This window comes from Durio zibethinus, chromosome 24 (genome assembly GCF_047325235.1).
Source record: "Durio zibethinus cultivar Kanyao isolate XHJ-2024 chromosome 24, ASM4732523v1, whole genome shotgun sequence".
NCBI classification, from domain to species: Eukaryota; Viridiplantae; Streptophyta; class Magnoliopsida; order Malvales; family Malvaceae; genus Durio; species Durio zibethinus.
In genome coordinates this window covers 4,099,961-4,116,611 of record NC_143185.1, presented here as the reverse complement: position 1 = coordinate 4,116,611, position 16,651 = coordinate 4,099,961, and the positions used below count along the sequence as shown (strand labels likewise).

General features: G+C 27.8%; 2 protein-coding genes across 3 annotated transcripts; both read left to right on the top strand.

The window, feature by feature from the left end:
* Positions 1–4,254: 4,254 nt before the first annotated feature.
* Positions 4,255–7,044, top strand: LOC111316736 (UDP-glucose 6-dehydrogenase 1). Its single transcript, XM_022918824.2, has 2 exons — positions 4,255–4,330; positions 5,277–7,044. Exon 2 carries the CDS (start codon positions 5,296–5,298, stop codon positions 6,736–6,738), a length of 1,443 nt encoding a protein of 480 aa, XP_022774559.2. The 5' UTR covers positions 4,255–4,330; positions 5,277–5,295; the 3' UTR covers positions 6,739–7,044.
* A 1,421-nt stretch (positions 7,045–8,465) lies between these two features.
* Positions 8,466–12,060, top strand: LOC111316735 (uncharacterized). Of its 2 annotated transcripts, none has more exons than XM_022918822.2 (3): positions 8,466–9,016; positions 9,239–9,386; positions 9,997–12,060. In XM_022918822.2, exons 2-3 carry the CDS (start codon positions 9,245–9,247, stop codon positions 11,301–11,303), a joined length of 1,449 nt encoding a protein of 482 aa, XP_022774557.1. In that variant the 5' UTR covers positions 8,466–9,016; positions 9,239–9,244; the 3' UTR covers positions 11,304–12,060. The 2 variants fall into 2 exon arrangements, with proteins under 2 accessions (XP_022774557.1, XP_022774556.1); XM_022918821.2 differs by having other exon boundaries at positions 9,994–12,060.
* The last annotated feature ends 4,591 nt before the right edge of the window (positions 12,061–16,651 follow it).

The following is a 16,651-nucleotide window of genomic DNA, read 5'->3' as shown; positions in this document are numbered from 1 at the left end:
CGTTAGACGTTGACGCTCCGTGTAACGGCTAGTTTTGGAGTTGATTCTGAGCGTCGGATTAATTGTTTGAAATTTTGGGTTATTTAGTGACCGCTGGATTAAGGGATTTAGAGATATCGAATGGGATTTGCTTTGATTAACCGTTGTGAAAGACCAGATCATATAGAAATGGAAATGCCCTTGATTGTTTCGGAAAATTACAATATTGTCTTGGGTTGGATTTGTATTTTGGGCAATGATGGGTCAAAGTTTAGCAATTGTTTGATTTGGGCCACTTTGGGCTAATGGATTAATTTTAGGTCTTTTTTTTTCAAATTTGTTTTTTCTTTGATAATATAATTTGGAATCAATTTATAACGAATTAAATTTGATAATTTATGTATTTTATATTATATAAATATTAATATTTTATATATTTATATTAATTTTTATACAAAAATTACGTGTCATAATTTGTGTTAATATAAAAATATAAAAATATAAAATATATATTTTTAATTTATTTATGATTTTTATCTAAAATTTTAAATTATATCATTTTTATATTTTTTATTTATACCATATTATCGTATCATATTTAAAATTATCAAGTTTATTACAAATGATTAAAATTACCAAGTTTATAAAGAAGGATCTCAATCAATAGTAATTTCTTTTATATTGATTTGATAAAGATTTTTTTTTTTTTTGTAAAAATTGAATATTTAATTTTTTTTAACATCGAAATACAAGTCACAAAACCTATAACAATTAAATTAATTTGGATGAAACTTGTTAGTTTAATTATACCTTTTATATTTAACAAACTTTCAGTAATTTTATCGAAATAAATTAAAGATTAATGATTCAATTAAAATTTTAATGATAATTAGATGACTAACGGTGAAATTTACCTTGAAGTTCCATTTTTAAGATCAAGATTGTAGTGATTTAGCTATTCCTATCACAATTTAAGTCATAGCATGAAAGACCTGTTGTCTTGCATTTACTTAGTGGTTTTGGGTCAATGAGATTAGGAATCAAGTGTACAAAACTTTAAATTGTGTAATTAAATCCTAATAAAATTTCTTATTATTTTGGAAAAAAAAGGAAAAAAATTTTAAATTTTGTGTTAGTCTTAATGACCTAATCATGTAAGTGGAGCTTTAAAAATATATTTTTATTAGGAAGTTCATTCCTTTTTTTTTTTTTCCAATTTTATTTTAGAATTGAGTAGTTCCATTGATAAGAACAATTACATCATTAGGTATATTTTCAAATGATGAATTAGTTTATACCTTTTAAAAGGAAAAGGCATGATGAAATGTGCCTCTTTGATATTGGAAGAAATGAATGCTGGCATTGTAACAAGTTATAATTTTTTTATTTAACAGTAAAGAATTTTTTAATTTTATTCAATACGTTTTTTTTTTTTATCGATCCAAATAAGATTATTTATGTTAGATCTAATGGATTTACAAAAATTTAGTTTTTCACGATCTCTTAATGAATTTAAATTTAAAAAATAAAAAAAATTAAATATATTTTTTTTATTACTTGAGCCAATCATTTATTGATAATAAGTTGTAATTTTGAACAAGTAAAAATCATAAAAAAAAATATAAGAGTTTGCATTATAACATTTTTTAATGTATAATGCAAAAAAGGGAATCACATGCTATCAAGTGCAATATTTTTTTTTATCTTTGATATCCACTAACTGTTATCAACTATCAAAATGCATAATAATTATATTATTATATTAAATAAAAAAACTTTAGTCGAAACTTGAAACTTCTTTTTTCTTTTTTTTTTTTTGTGTTCTTTCTTTTTTTTTATGATTTTAATTTTGAATATAAAAAATTAACACAAGATTTTTCTTGGATTTATGTTGTTTAGGTGTCCATTTGAATAAATAGTGAAATTGAAAAAAAAATATTGACAATAAGACTAAGTTAGATAAATATTGTAACGATGATATTACAATGAATTATGAAAATATATATTTGGATATAAATATAATGATAATAGTGAAATTTATAACGGCTAATTATGCCATAAATGCAATGTTTTAATTTGAAAAATGTCTTCATTTTTATTTTTATACTAAAGTAGTTGACTATCTTAGGGTCTAATGAACCATTGGACCGTTTTCCCTCCAATCTCATGTTGAATGGGCATTAGGGCCAAATGCATTAGAAGATTATTATTCAAATGCATCCCATAATAAAATTAGCTCAAAAAAAAAAAAAAAAAACCAATGCATCAATCCAAATCAGCCCTAAGAGCACATTTAAAACATGGTGTTTTCATGTTATATCATCATGAGCCATGATCATCACTAGGACCATTTTTTTTCCTTCAAATTTTTTGGTTTCCAATCTGTTTTTTTCTACAACAATTAAACATGGCTTTAATTGCACTCAAAATTTTATATTTCCTGAGTCCTCAAGCAAGTTCATTCTTGGGTTTGAAGATTTCCTTTTCATACTCTCCTACCAGAAAATAATAATGCTTAGTCATTGATTCATGACCTTAATGCACATGAGAATCATGGTCATAAAAAGAAAAAAAAAAAAAAAACTTTCTACAACCCTACTTTAATTATAATAGTTTTCAACAAAATTTCAAGAAACCCTAAGCTGATCTCAACTAACATGATAATTAGACTCCATAACTTTTTGCCCTAGTGATTGGGAGATGATGACAAATTCAGCCCCAAAAAAACAATTAAAATTATGTGTATTTTGAAAATATTAATACAATAAAAGATGAAAAATTTTGTATAAAAAAAGAAAAGATATGAAAGAAAACACAAAAAATAAAAAAATTAAGGTGTAAAGTGATAAGGTATAAGAATTACAGCAAAAAATCACGTGATTTGTCAGTAGAGAGCTAAACTCTTAATTTTAATGATTAAGATTTAAATTTTAATAATTTTAAAAAATATAATATTTGCAAAAATGACTGCTTTAACTTTGTTTTTACCAAATTTGGGTGTAATATATATGTTCAGCTAAAATGGTTTCTATATAGCATAATTGTACATTAAAAGCTTTAATCATAGTTTATTTATGTCATTAATCTTAAAACCCATGTGAAGCTTTTCAAAAGATATGATGGAAACTAAATGGTCTAAAATTGCATTTGCTTTCAAGTTAGCATAGTAACTAAGGACAATACTCCAAGTTTTTTGTTAAAAAATTACATAAAAAAATAAAAATTTAAATCAATAAATATTATTAAAAATGATAGCATATTTTTTTATATTATTAATTTTTTAAATCCTATTAATCTATTGCTTTGAATTTTTAATTTTTATGTGATTATTTTTAATAAAAAAACTTCATGAATTTTACATAAAAAATTTTAGTACTACTTAGACTCTAAATATTAGCTTTCCAAGGTAACTGAAAATTAGGAACCTTTTTATTATTATTATTATTATTATTATTATTATTATTATTATTATTATTAAAAAATTCAAAATCATTCTTTGAACAAAAATATATATTAAAAAAAACCCACAAAAAATATATTTTTCATTGTGTAATTCAAAATCATCATGTAAAAAAAACTTTGAATAAATAAATAGTACAAAAGTTACATGAAATTTTTTAAGTAAAATTTTGTAAAATTTTCTTTTAAAAATATTTTAATAAAAACTTTAACAAAAAATCCAAACTTATAAATTGATAGAGTTTAATATAAAAATCAATAACATACAAAAAATTATTAAAAATATTATTTATAATTCAAATTTGATTAATAAAAATTTTGTCAATATTTTTATTAAAAATATTTTAAATTTTTTAAAAATTTACATAATTTATATATCGAGATCATTTAATATATCAATTTTTATTTTTATTTTTAATAAAAAATTTTATGAATTTTAACTAAAAAATTTTATCTAAATTTTTTCATAAATAAATAACACAAAGCGAAAAAAAAAAAAAAAAAAGGCTTAAAATGGGGTGCCCGCAACATCAAGGAAGGTCTCCATGTTATTGCGGTCCAGACCACTATGCCTTGCTGTTAGAAAAAAAACCGCGTTGGGATTCTTGAGAATACATTCAAGACGCTCTAATTCGACACCTTTTCGTTTTCTAGCCCATTTTTGTCATTTCATTTCAGTTGACAGGAATTTCAGTCGGTACACACTTTATATTTAACCTCCCTTCTGTTCCAGTCAAAGTAATTTTGTGGGAAATGCCAAGGGTAAAAATGGAAGATTGTTCAGTATAAAGCAACCTCCCCTGCTCTTCTAATTTCATATCGTTAGAGCTGAACTCCTCTCTTCTGCTCTTTCTCTGAACTATTTGTCTCTATTTGAGGAGATATTTTTTAGGTAAATTAATACAAATTATTCCATTTTCAATCCATTTTGTTTTCTATTGATTTGGGTTCCCTTCATTTTGTGGGTGGTGTTTTTCTTACTTCTTTTTCTGCTTTAAAAATTAGTCTTTTCTGAGTTGTTTGTTCTTGATCTGAGTTTCCATTTGACAAGATTCAAATTTTATTTGTTTTTTTACATTGGTTTTCCATGAATTAAAAAGGGAAGTTTTTGCTTTTGTTACTTGAGGCTGTTTTGATTGTTAACTAGCTTAAAATTTGAATATTTTTTACTGTTAGTTCTTGATCTGAGTCTCTATTTGACTAGGTTCAAAATCTCTTGCTTTTTCACATTTTTGTTCATGAATTAAAGTGATTAGTTTCCCTTTTTGTAACATGAACTCGTTTTGATTGGTTTAACAAAACAGATCTGTCTGCCAAGTTGTCTCTTAGTTGATCTGCAAATTGTGCTAATATTTTGGTTATGAAACTTGAATGGGAACTTTGAATCAAGCTAATTGTCTTTGGATCTGAATTGAATTTTATTGGTTTCATTAGTTTCTGTTTTGAATTTTGGATCTATTCTTTTATTGGTCTGTTAGTTAAAATGTAATAAGAGTGCTTGGATGACTTGGTCAGATCTGATGGTATATTCTTCTCTAGTTATTGTTTTCTATGTTATGCTTCAGTATTAGTTCATTTTCACTATTAGTTCAGCTTTTGGAAAGGTGATAATCAGATGCTAGAATACATGATATGAGATACTTATATTGGTTACATTTCATAGCCTGGTTCCATGTCTACATACAACATGCCATATGCATCTTATTGTTTTCAAAATGACATTAATTGTTAAGTTTGTTCTAGGTTTACCATTTGGTTTGTGCTTTTGGGTAGATTGAGGAATGGTATTCACCATTTTGTTTTATATGATATGTGAATACTTACTTCTCTTTGTTTAGGTTGTAATATACAAAGAAAATGGTGAAGATCTGTTGCATTGGAGCTGGTTATGTTGGTGGGCCTACAATGGCTGTGATTGCGCTTAAATGCCCGTCTATTGAAGTGGCTGTTGTTGATATCTCTGTATCTCGGATTAATGCCTGGAACAGCGAGCAGCTCCCTATCTATGAGCCTGGTCTTGATGGTGTTGTGAAGCAGTGTCGGGGCAAGAACCTTTTTTTCAGCACTGACGTAGAGAAACACGTGCGTGAGGCTGATATAGTCTTCGTTTCAGTCAACACTCCCACCAAGACTCGGGGGCTTGGAGCTGGCAAAGCTGCAGACCTTACTTATTGGGAAAGTGCTGCCCGCATGATTGCTGACGTATCAAAATCTGACAAGATTGTGGTTGAGAAATCAACGGTCCCTGTCAAAACTGCTGAGGCAATTGAAAAGATTCTCACCCACAACAGCAAAGGAATTAAATTCCAAATCCTTTCAAACCCAGAATTTCTTGCAGAGGGAACTGCAATTCAAGATCTTTTTAACCCTGATCGTGTTCTCATTGGAGGCCGGGAGACCCCAGAAGGCAATAAGGCTGTCCAAGCATTGAAGGATGTTTATGCTCATTGGGTCCCTGAAGAGAGAATTCTCACCACCAATCTTTGGTCTGCAGAGCTTTCCAAGCTTGCTGCAAATGCTTTCTTGGCTCAAAGGATCTCATCTGTAAATGCTATGTCTGCTCTCTGTGAGGCAACTGGGGCTGATGTTACACAGGTGTCTTATGCTGTTGGTAAGGACACGAGGATTGGACCCAAATTTTTGAATGCTAGTGTTGGTTTTGGCGGGTCCTGCTTCCAAAAGGACATTCTAAATCTGATTTACATCTGTGAGTGCAATGGCCTTCCTGAGGTGGCAGAGTATTGGAAGCAAGTTATTAAAGTCAATGACTATCAGAAAAACCGTTTTGTTAATCGTGTTGTTTCTTCAATGTTTAACACTGTTTCAAACAAGAAGATTGCTATTTTAGGGTTTGCCTTCAAGAAGGATACTGGTGATACTAGGGAGACCCCAGCCATTGATGTATGCAAGGGGCTTTTGGGAGACAAAGCTCGGTTGAACATATATGATCCACAGGTCACTGAGGACCAGATCCAGAGGGATCTTACCATGAACAAGTTTGACTGGGACCATCCCCTTCACTTGCAGCCCATGAGTCCCACAACTGTTAAACAAGTCAGCTGCGTCTGGGATGCCTATGAGGCAACGAAGGATGCACATGGAATTTGCATTCTGACCGAGTGGGATGAATTTAAGAATCTTGACTTCAAGAGGATATACAACAACATGCAAAAGCCAGCTTTCGTTTTTGATGGAAGGAACATAGTGAATGTGGACCGGCTGAGGGAGATTGGTTTCATAGTGTACTCAATTGGTAAGCCACTGGATCCATGGCTCAAGGACATGCCTGCAGTGGCATAAATATGATACACAGGTTGAATGCTTATGTTGCGGATCAATCGATTAGAGTTTGAGGCCTTCAGTTTGATTCTTTACTATGGATTACTTTGACGAGTTTTGTTGTTCCTTGTTTTACCATAGCAGCCAGCACAGTTGGAATTTTACCACCATGGTAAATCTAAAAGGCTCTGTGTTGTGCCTTAATTTGTCTGTTGTTGTTAGAAAACTTTATTCTTGTTCGATTTAATCTTCTTTCATATGTAGAATGGTGAAATTTCATTAAACGATTTGCCCCTTCAATGAAATACTTTCAGTTTCAAAAGGCAATGCATGAGAAGAAAACTCTAGTTGGATTTTGCTTTGACATAAATAAGTTGCCAATGTATGCACAAAAGGTTCCAGGAATTTTGTCAATATGAAACCAAAAAGAAAAAAAAAAAGAAGAATGTCGGTGCCTGCAGATTGAAACGATCGAACTTTTGTAAATATTTGAGTTTAATTTTTCTATTTGCTCTCTTTTTAATTTCAATTTTACTTTGTGTTTAGTTTCACACATGTCTTTTATTATAAAGTATGATTAAATTAATAAATTAATAAATATATATTTATTAAGTAAACCAATTTTTATAATATAAATTATGTAAAAAACATTTGAATTAGAAAATAAAAATAATCTATTGAAACCATAATAAACAAACAAAAAGATTTATTGTATATAAAACATTAAAAAAAGTAAAAAATACATAATTATTTTTGAATTTATTATAAATATTAATTTAAAAATATAAATATTATAATATAAAATAATTATAATTTAAAAAAAATTTAATTCACTTATTAAATGAGTAATATTGACTATTATTTATTTTATATATAATTTTACTTTAGTGATAAAATTTTTTTACACTTTTAGATAAAAATTAAATCATTGTCTAAAGTAATGATTTAATTACTCTTCGTAATTTAAAATCACTATCATTTAAGATTATCAAATATTTATCAAATACGATAATTTAATCATCATATAAAAATTATCAAAAATTTTAAAATAATCATTATATACCAAATATTACTTTAATAAAATTTTAGATATGAGCAATAATTATATTCAAATAACTATTAAGCCATCCAGCATGGATAAAGAATACTTCAGTATAATTTTATTTATTTGTTCAAAAAAAATTTAATACAATTTTATGGATACAATTATCTTTTCCATAATGTTTAAAAAAAATATTTCATTTTCTTTTAATTTTAAGTATATATATAATTTGAATAAATATAATGCAAGATAATTTATTTTCATTTTCATTAGATTTATTTCACACATTTAATTTATAATTCGAATTTGAAGTTCTCGAGATAAAATTTTTTATTTTTATTTAAAAAAAAATTCGAACCAACAAAAAATTTCCTCCAAAAAATATTTATTTTATTCTTGTCCAAAAGATAATACCACCGAAAACCTTAAAAAATATATTTTGAAAATTTTTTGCATGTGTCGAAATAAACTAAAAATCCAATTGCATGCCTCCACGTGGCATGGAAATAGACAATCAACCCCAAATTCTTACATCAAATTGTCAGACTCGTCAGACAAATTTTTTCCTTATAGCAATCCGAAGTGGCATTTCCTGTAATTTTCGAACAGATTGTGACCTCTTTTAGTAATTATATATTTTCCACCAGCCTTCGCTGATCACCAATCAGATTCCTATAAATAAACCTCGTCCAAACTTTACCATTTCGCGATCGCAACATCAAATGCATCTTTAATTTTTCGATCCAAATTTCCTTCAAATCTTTCTCTTTTGTCCTCAATTCAATTGGTACCCAATTCGTTCGTTTTCTTCTCTTTCGATTGATCCTAATTTCACCCAATTCGGTGTCTCGAATTCGATTCTAGGGTTAGGGTTTTTGAAATTCTTCTATTTCAAAAGGGGCTTCTTTGATCTGTAAAATTTGACCTATTACGCTTCTATTTCTTGATTCAGTTTCTTCTAGTTCGGTCGAAATTTTCTGGGTTTTTCTTAAATATCGAAACTTTAGGCGGATTTTTTTATTCAAAAATTTCTATTTGTTTCATTTTATTTTTTCCTGTGTAAATTATTTAAAATCGTAAAATTTCTAAATATATACCTTTTTTCATTGCCAGTTTCTAATTTTATACCTTTTATTTGTTGTAAATCAGTGTTTAATTTTTTTATAAGTATAATTTTCATTTATCTAATTTTTTAATTTTATTTCCTATTTCCTGGCTCTTATAAATTTCTCAATTGATTGGTCAACGAATTCTCAGGTAAGAACAAGTTCCTTTAACTCAATTACATAGAATGTAGACTTGCCTTTTCTTTTTTTTTTTTTGCACGTTTTTATTTAATTAATAATTTTAAATTTTTTTGGTATTATTTATTACTATTTGTCTCTTGTTTGAAAGATATAGAAAAGCTAAATTCTTCAACACTAAACCTCTAGTGCATAAGCTTTTATTCACTAAAATATGACCAACTTTTACTTGCAGGCTACAATGATTCATAAGCGTCCTTACATTGATGACTCTCAAGAGGTTGCGTGTAAGCATCCAAGGCAATGGGAAGATACCTGCTACTTTGCTTCAGTTGATAGTGATGTTCATCCCAGCAGTGGTTGTCAAAATCCTCAAATTTATGGTACTACAATAGTGTATAATCTTGTTGCATAACTAGATTACATGTTCTTGCTTGGATCTTTTTACTCTAGAAATTTCATGTATTACGTTGTGTGAGAATGTGACTCGATACTGAACTTGATAGTATCGCATAAGCTTATGTAAGGTTTCTTTAGACAACTCAATCCTAGCATAGTGGACTTAAGATGCCGTTCAAGTAAACAAGCACAGATACATCTGTATATTTTTTCCAATTGTCAAACAAAAGAAGGTGGATTTTCCTTTACTTCATTGATTGAATATGTGGAAGGTTCAGTTGATGAACTTGCTTGTGATTCTTCTTGATAATATAGTTGGATAGCTCTAATGTTATGTGCACTAAACTTGTTATCAATTTTGTCCAAAAAAACATGCTAATAATAAATAAGATTTTTTGCTGATATGTGAATTTATAGAAGCATTTGGTACATGTCTTTCCTCGCTATCTATCTTGTAATTTGGCAAACTAATAGCTTGCATATGTTTCCTTTATTACATCTAACTATTTGCATCAGTCTTATGGCCATGCTTAGCCATTCAAATTAAATTTTCAATAAAGTATCTATAACTGATAGCGTTCCAATTTGAAGAAGATAAATGGGAGGACATTTACACTAAGTGCCAAGATGAAGGAAGGTTTTCTGAAGATCAATGCAACAACGTTCTAAGTGGAACCAATAAGGAATATGAAAGTAGTGCTTCTGGCTGTGTTCCTCATTTTTGGTGGGTAAACAGCAATGGCATAGATGCAGATACTGAAGCAGAGGTGGCAGTTCATCTTCCATTGTTTCCAGAGTATTTTGCATCTGGGCACCAAATTAGGGCTTTTCTTCATTCTGATGAGATCTATTCATCTATTCTTTCTCCGCGAAAGCTAGTTTCTATTGGACCAGAGCATCAGGCTGATATTCCAGAATGGAGCCAACAGGATATGAAGAGCTCTTCAGATGGTCTAGATGCATCAGATCCTCAAGTTGCCCCTAAATCATCATGTGCAAGCCTTATGGTTGATGATGATTATGGGAAAAAGATAATGGGTACTTGTGTCATTCCAATGCCTGATTCCGAAGCAACTGCCAAGTTTCACAGTGAAGATGTGGGACACAGGATTGATTGTGAATGCCTTGATAAGGGTTCTATCAGATGCATTAGACAACATGTGACAGAAGCAAGAGAGAAATTAAGAGATAACCTTGGGTCAGAAACATTCAGGGAGTTGGGTTTCTGTGATATGGGGGAGGAAGTTGCAAAAAGATGGACTGAAGAGGAAGAGCTAGCATTTCATAGTGTTGTTCTCTCTTACCCCTTGTCATTGGGTAAGAATTTCTGGCATCATCTCCCTGCGGTTCTCCCTTTCCATAGGAAGAAGGACCTTGTCAGTTATTATTTTAATGTCTTTATGCTCAGAAAACGTGCTGAGCAGAACCGAGTTGACCCTGTAAATATTGATAGTGATGATGATGAGTGGCACACTGTTGAGTGTGGAATTTCAGCTGAGGATGATGACTCTGTCGTGGAATCACCAACTGATCAAGGAACTGCTGCACATTATGAGCACAACCAGGAGGATGATTGCCATGGGGACATTGAGGATGACGATGAGGATGGGGTTGATTCTTCTGAAAATGTTGCTGATGATATTTGTAGAGCTGCAACAGATGAAGAAGATGAGGGAAATATAGATGTAGACGAAGTTTCAGGAGCACAAGTTGAAAGTTTCATTGGTAATTATGGTAATGGTGACTTTCAGCTTTCAAGTAAGGTTCAGGGGAATAATGAGGACGATTGTGATGATATTCAAGATGATTCATGCACTTCATATGAGTATCAGACCGAGAAGCTTGATTGCTGCGGTCTGCCTGAGACACTGATGGATGCAAATCAACCCAGTCAAGAGTGACATATTCTCTGGTCACACACTATTAAGGGGCTATCAAAAGGAATGGTGGAAAGTTTAGGAGCCTTCCAATCATAGCACTTGGATGTTAATATCATAGCTACGGACTTGATTTCTTTAGCCATGCAAGTTTTGAATGTAAATGCTTTTCTCCAAGAAATTTTGAAGAATGCAAAGCTAGCAGTTGTATGATATAAACTCATTTTACTGATTTCTCTTGAATCTTTCAAATTCAAGCTGGCTTGGTAGAGCTTTCCAAGGTTTGATGGGATGTTAAGGGTCCTCATTGTGATTGAAAATCAGCTGTTCAAAAATAAAGGTTGGTATAGTTTCCAGTGAGAACTTCTGCATGTAGCAGACGAGAAGCATTATGTTGCACGGTAGTTTCTTGGGGGGAGTTAGCATCCATGGGGTGCATCAAAGAAGCTCTCATGGAATTTTGCCTTCAATCTGGCACACCTGTACCTCCAAGACATGAATCCTGTTCTTTTTCTTCATCAGGATCAGTATCTTGGGAATAATATGCAGGATGAGTAGTGACTTGAACACCAAAATGGATCCCAATAGAAAAGGATCTCAGCTCTTGATTTGATTTAATTTGGTCTTTGCAAGTCTGTTGATTGTGTTTATCTTGCTTATTTTTTATTATTTATTTATTTATTTGGTTTAGCAGTGTATTATTCAAGCAAAGACAGCTTTGCTACAAATTTAATCATTTACATGCTTTCTAGAATAAGCTTCAGTTTTGCTCATTCATGCCCGACGGATAGCCGAATACTTTCTTCACACAATTTCTTTCTTTTTCCAGAACTAATCAGGATTTTTCTTTGTGCAATGCCCATGCTATATCAGTGACCTTATTGTGTGATATCTTGTTCCCACTTGATGCTTATGTGGCCTTCTATGGCTGCAGTGCTGCACAAACCCTGGACATGCATATGGTTTAGTTGGAAGTTGCTCTATCCTCTTAACTGAAATTACTCCAATATTGATCAGTTATGCAGAGACTTTTGGGGCCATATTTAAGGTAGAAAGCTACTGAATAAACAATGAGAAGCATCCAAGTTCTTAAATGATAATTTTTTTTTAATTAATAAATGGTTGGTTTAATTGGTTAAGTTTCGTCTTTTTTTAAAGAGAGATCTTAAGTTCGAGTGTCTTTTGTTCGGGTCATTTCGAATGTATGATTTACAATAATTTATTTTAAGCTGTTAGGTATAATATATCTTATTTTGATCTAAAAAATTGAACGTGATATTTTTGAATTTTTTTCTTATCAGAAAATTTGTTTTTAATAAAAAAGTTGTTGTATGAGAATACAAGAAAAGTTATACACATTGAAATTTAAATTTTTAATCTAATAAATATCGTTATTTATAAATAATTATATAAATTAATTAAATTAAATTTTGATACATAATAACTTATTTTTCCTTGGTTACACATAAATGACAACTTTGGTCTTAATAGGATGACGTGAAACTGACATCTTGAGCTTAGCTTAAGCTTTTGCTGAAAGCTCATTTATGACATCTTTTTCGTTTCTCTTTTTCTGGTAAGCAGTTGATTACATATTTATGATAAGATCAACAATTGAGTGGTAAAAAATTAATTTCATTTTTCCTTAACCGAAAGAATTGCGTAAAAATGGGTGATGGATGACTTGATTAATTAACCAATCACTCACATAAATCTTCATTTTAATGATGTGAGAGGGCATAAGACAATGAGTGGTCAACTTTTCATGTAAGGTGCCAAGTTCTCCAATTTAAGCATCAATTTTGATGGTCTTAAGTGAAGATTATAGCAATGTGTAATGTCAAAACAATACTTAGACCAATACATGTGGGATTTCTTGCTTTATAATTAGTGATATATAACTTCATATCCACATTCTTATTGCATTACCATCAATCTTTTATTAGTTTGGCCTATTTGGACTTCTCCAATAAGGAAACCAAGTTATGCAAAACTCCAAACTTTGTAATCTATGCCTCTAAACATAATTTTTTTTTTAAACTAACAATAATTTGTTCAAGTGGTAAAGAGATGGTTTATTATTATTATTATCTAAATTTGAATTTGTTAAAAGATCATTCTCATAAATTCTTTAAATCCAACATAAATAAACTTACTTGAATTTGTTTAAAGAAAAGATGTGCTAAATAAAATTTAAGAATCCCTTGATGCTAAATAAAAAAAAAAAAAAGACAAACTTGTTTTATGTTTGATCTCCAATGTGGCCAACAAGACCTGTTTCTTTGATCTGATCTATGTTTAGCCAGCTTGTTAATAGTAGATATTAGCCATGGGGAAGAAGTACCAGCAAAGTCTCCTCTAGATTTAAAATAACAAATTATGAACCCCACAAATCTTCATCTTAAAAGGACTTAAAACAATTGAGGTCTAATCAAAGGGTTTGTGATATAAAATCACAAACTACTCTCTATAATGAGTTAATGACATAATCATGATTAAAAGAGATAATATAAACAAAGCCAGTCCCTTTCAATCTTTAATATAAGAGTATAAAGAGAGAGCAAAAATTAAAGAATTACATGAGTTGAAGGGCATTGAAAGGGTCTTGTTTCTTTTTTTAAATCCTAGTAAGAAAATACCCTAGTTGGTAAAATGATGAAGATAGATGTAACCAAGTGCCAACAAGTTGGATTAAAGATTGAGTTTAATTGAGTTGAACCATTTAGAACACTTTATTTGTGTGATTGAGGCCACTTGGGTAATGGCAACAAGTATTTCCATTTGAAAATTTCTTCATTCATGTTTTCCAACTTGTAAATTTTGATATAAACTTAATTCATGATTCCTTAAATTCAGTCTTAAATTAAACATTTAACTTTTTTGAGTAATAGATAAATTCATTGATTTTTTTTAACAAAAGAAAGCACAGATCAATTAAATTAAATCTCAAATTTTAAATTTATTAAATTTTAAAATACGATAAAAAGTAGTTCACCTAATTTTAGTCATTATTCATTTTTTAGTACCAAACTAGTTTTTTTAATTAATTAGGTTTCTAAAAATATTATTTTTTTAAAAATTTAAAATTTATATGTTATAGTTATTTTAATTTAAAATAAAGTATAAAAAAAATTTTATATATAATTGTACTTAAAATTGAAGAACATATTTTATTTTTATTTTTTCCAACAACCTATAATTGTGTTTAGAAACTTAAATTTAAAAGAATATGTTTGGATTTTAAAATTTGCATAAAATGTATGATAAAGTACACATAAATATCAACATTATTTTATAATTATTTTCTAAATTTAAATATTTGTTGGATGTCTATTTAATAGTGAGTTTAAAATATTTATATGTATTTATGAATTTGAAATTTACTTTCTTATGTCTTTCAAATTAAATAAATTATCATATTAAAATTTATTAATTTGTGCATATTACATATATTTTATTCTTATAATTTAGATAGTAAATAAAATTCAAATTCACTTTATTAAATTTATCTTTCCATGCATAACAATAGTGTTTTTTATTGAATAATCACTTATTCTAAAATAAGTTTTTTTAATTTTTTATGAATTTATCAAACAAAAGATATTAAAAATTTTATAATCTAAGAAATATATGTTAAAATTAATTTTTTTATTTTTATTTTTATATATTAAAAACCCAATAATTTGATTGCAGTCAACATATTTGTATATGTCAAATAATCATTAATAATCAATTTAAAAAATTTTATTAAAAAGCTCATATTTACTTATTAACTACTCTATGTACATGCATTGTAATAGATATATTTAGATTATATTTTTTTAATATTTAAGGTTATCAGAATTAGAATTTTGATCACAGTAACTAAGAATTTAATATTATATCAATAATTTACTTGGTTGTTAGTTATTTTTATATTATATTTGATATTAAATTATAAATATAAAAAACTACATAATATAAAAATCAAATCAATATTAGGTAATACTAATTTAATAATAAGTGAAATTTGTCTAAATAAAGTAATGAAATTAATAAATTATTTTTACAAAAAATATATTAATTGTTTATATGATTATATTATTTCCAATTATTATAAGCTTTTACTCAAACATCAAATAATTAACGGGTAATAAGTTTTTAAAATATGTTTTTTATATATATTAATTAATTGGAAGTAATTTAAATTCTTTTCTCATATGGTAGAAAGTCCACTATTTAATGTAGCATTGTAATATTATAAAGATAATATATAAAATTAAAATTTAATTTTCTAATAATATTTTAAATTTAAATTTATTTTATTATTTTATTTAAATATATAAAAGACAAAGTTTTCTGACAAAAAAAAAGTCTAATGTGAATGATTTATATTATTGACATATAGACGGTTTAAAAAACATGCCATTTTCCTCTAATAAATGTATTTTATTTTATTTGATATGTTTTTATTTTAAAAAATAATTCAAAAAATTAAATTGATTATATCTATTTTTTTTATTATTTATCTTAAGTCACTCTCATTAAATTCATATGAAATGTACTAAAACTTTGATTGTCATTATTAATAAATAAAATATTTTGCTGTCTCTTTTTTCATTATAAATATTTAACTCTTGAATTATATTTATTAAAAAATATACTTTCTAATTTTTAAAAAAATATTATTTATTGGCTCCGCCTTTTAAGCTATATATATATTTAATATATTGATTTTAAAATGATTAACAAATGATCAAATCAATTAAAATTAATTTTAGTATGTCAAATCAAATTAATTTTATTATCATTATCACATTAATTTCAATTTTTCTTTTTTCATTTTTTCTAAGCGTATTAAATATACATCATACTTAACTATTTTAATTATCAAATATAAATTACTCTCAATTTCAGATACTATTACTCTTGATTTGGTTTTTAATTTATTTTAATCAATTAATCATTTAAAAATAAATATTAATAAGAATCATTTAATGTGTTTTATAATAATGGGAATAAGATATTTTAAATTAAATTTATTTACAATTAAATTTAAATTTTAAAATTTAAAATTTGAAATGCATAATTAATTTTGAACACACGTCAATTTTTTAAATTATTTACATGTAAAAAAATGTAAACTATTTACATCAAATTTTCTTTTTTGTTAAAGGTTTTGGTTTTTATATTTATATATGATATAAAACCTTATCAAATCATTATAAATTTGAGTTATGGTATGATTTATATCATCAAAATCAAAAATTAAAAAACAAAAACTTCTTTTTCTGAGAAAATAGAAAGAATGGCAAAGGTTTAATCTTAATTTGGTGTAGTGGTTTCCAAGATGCATAAAACACCAATAAGTGAACCCATCCTTAAGCATCAAG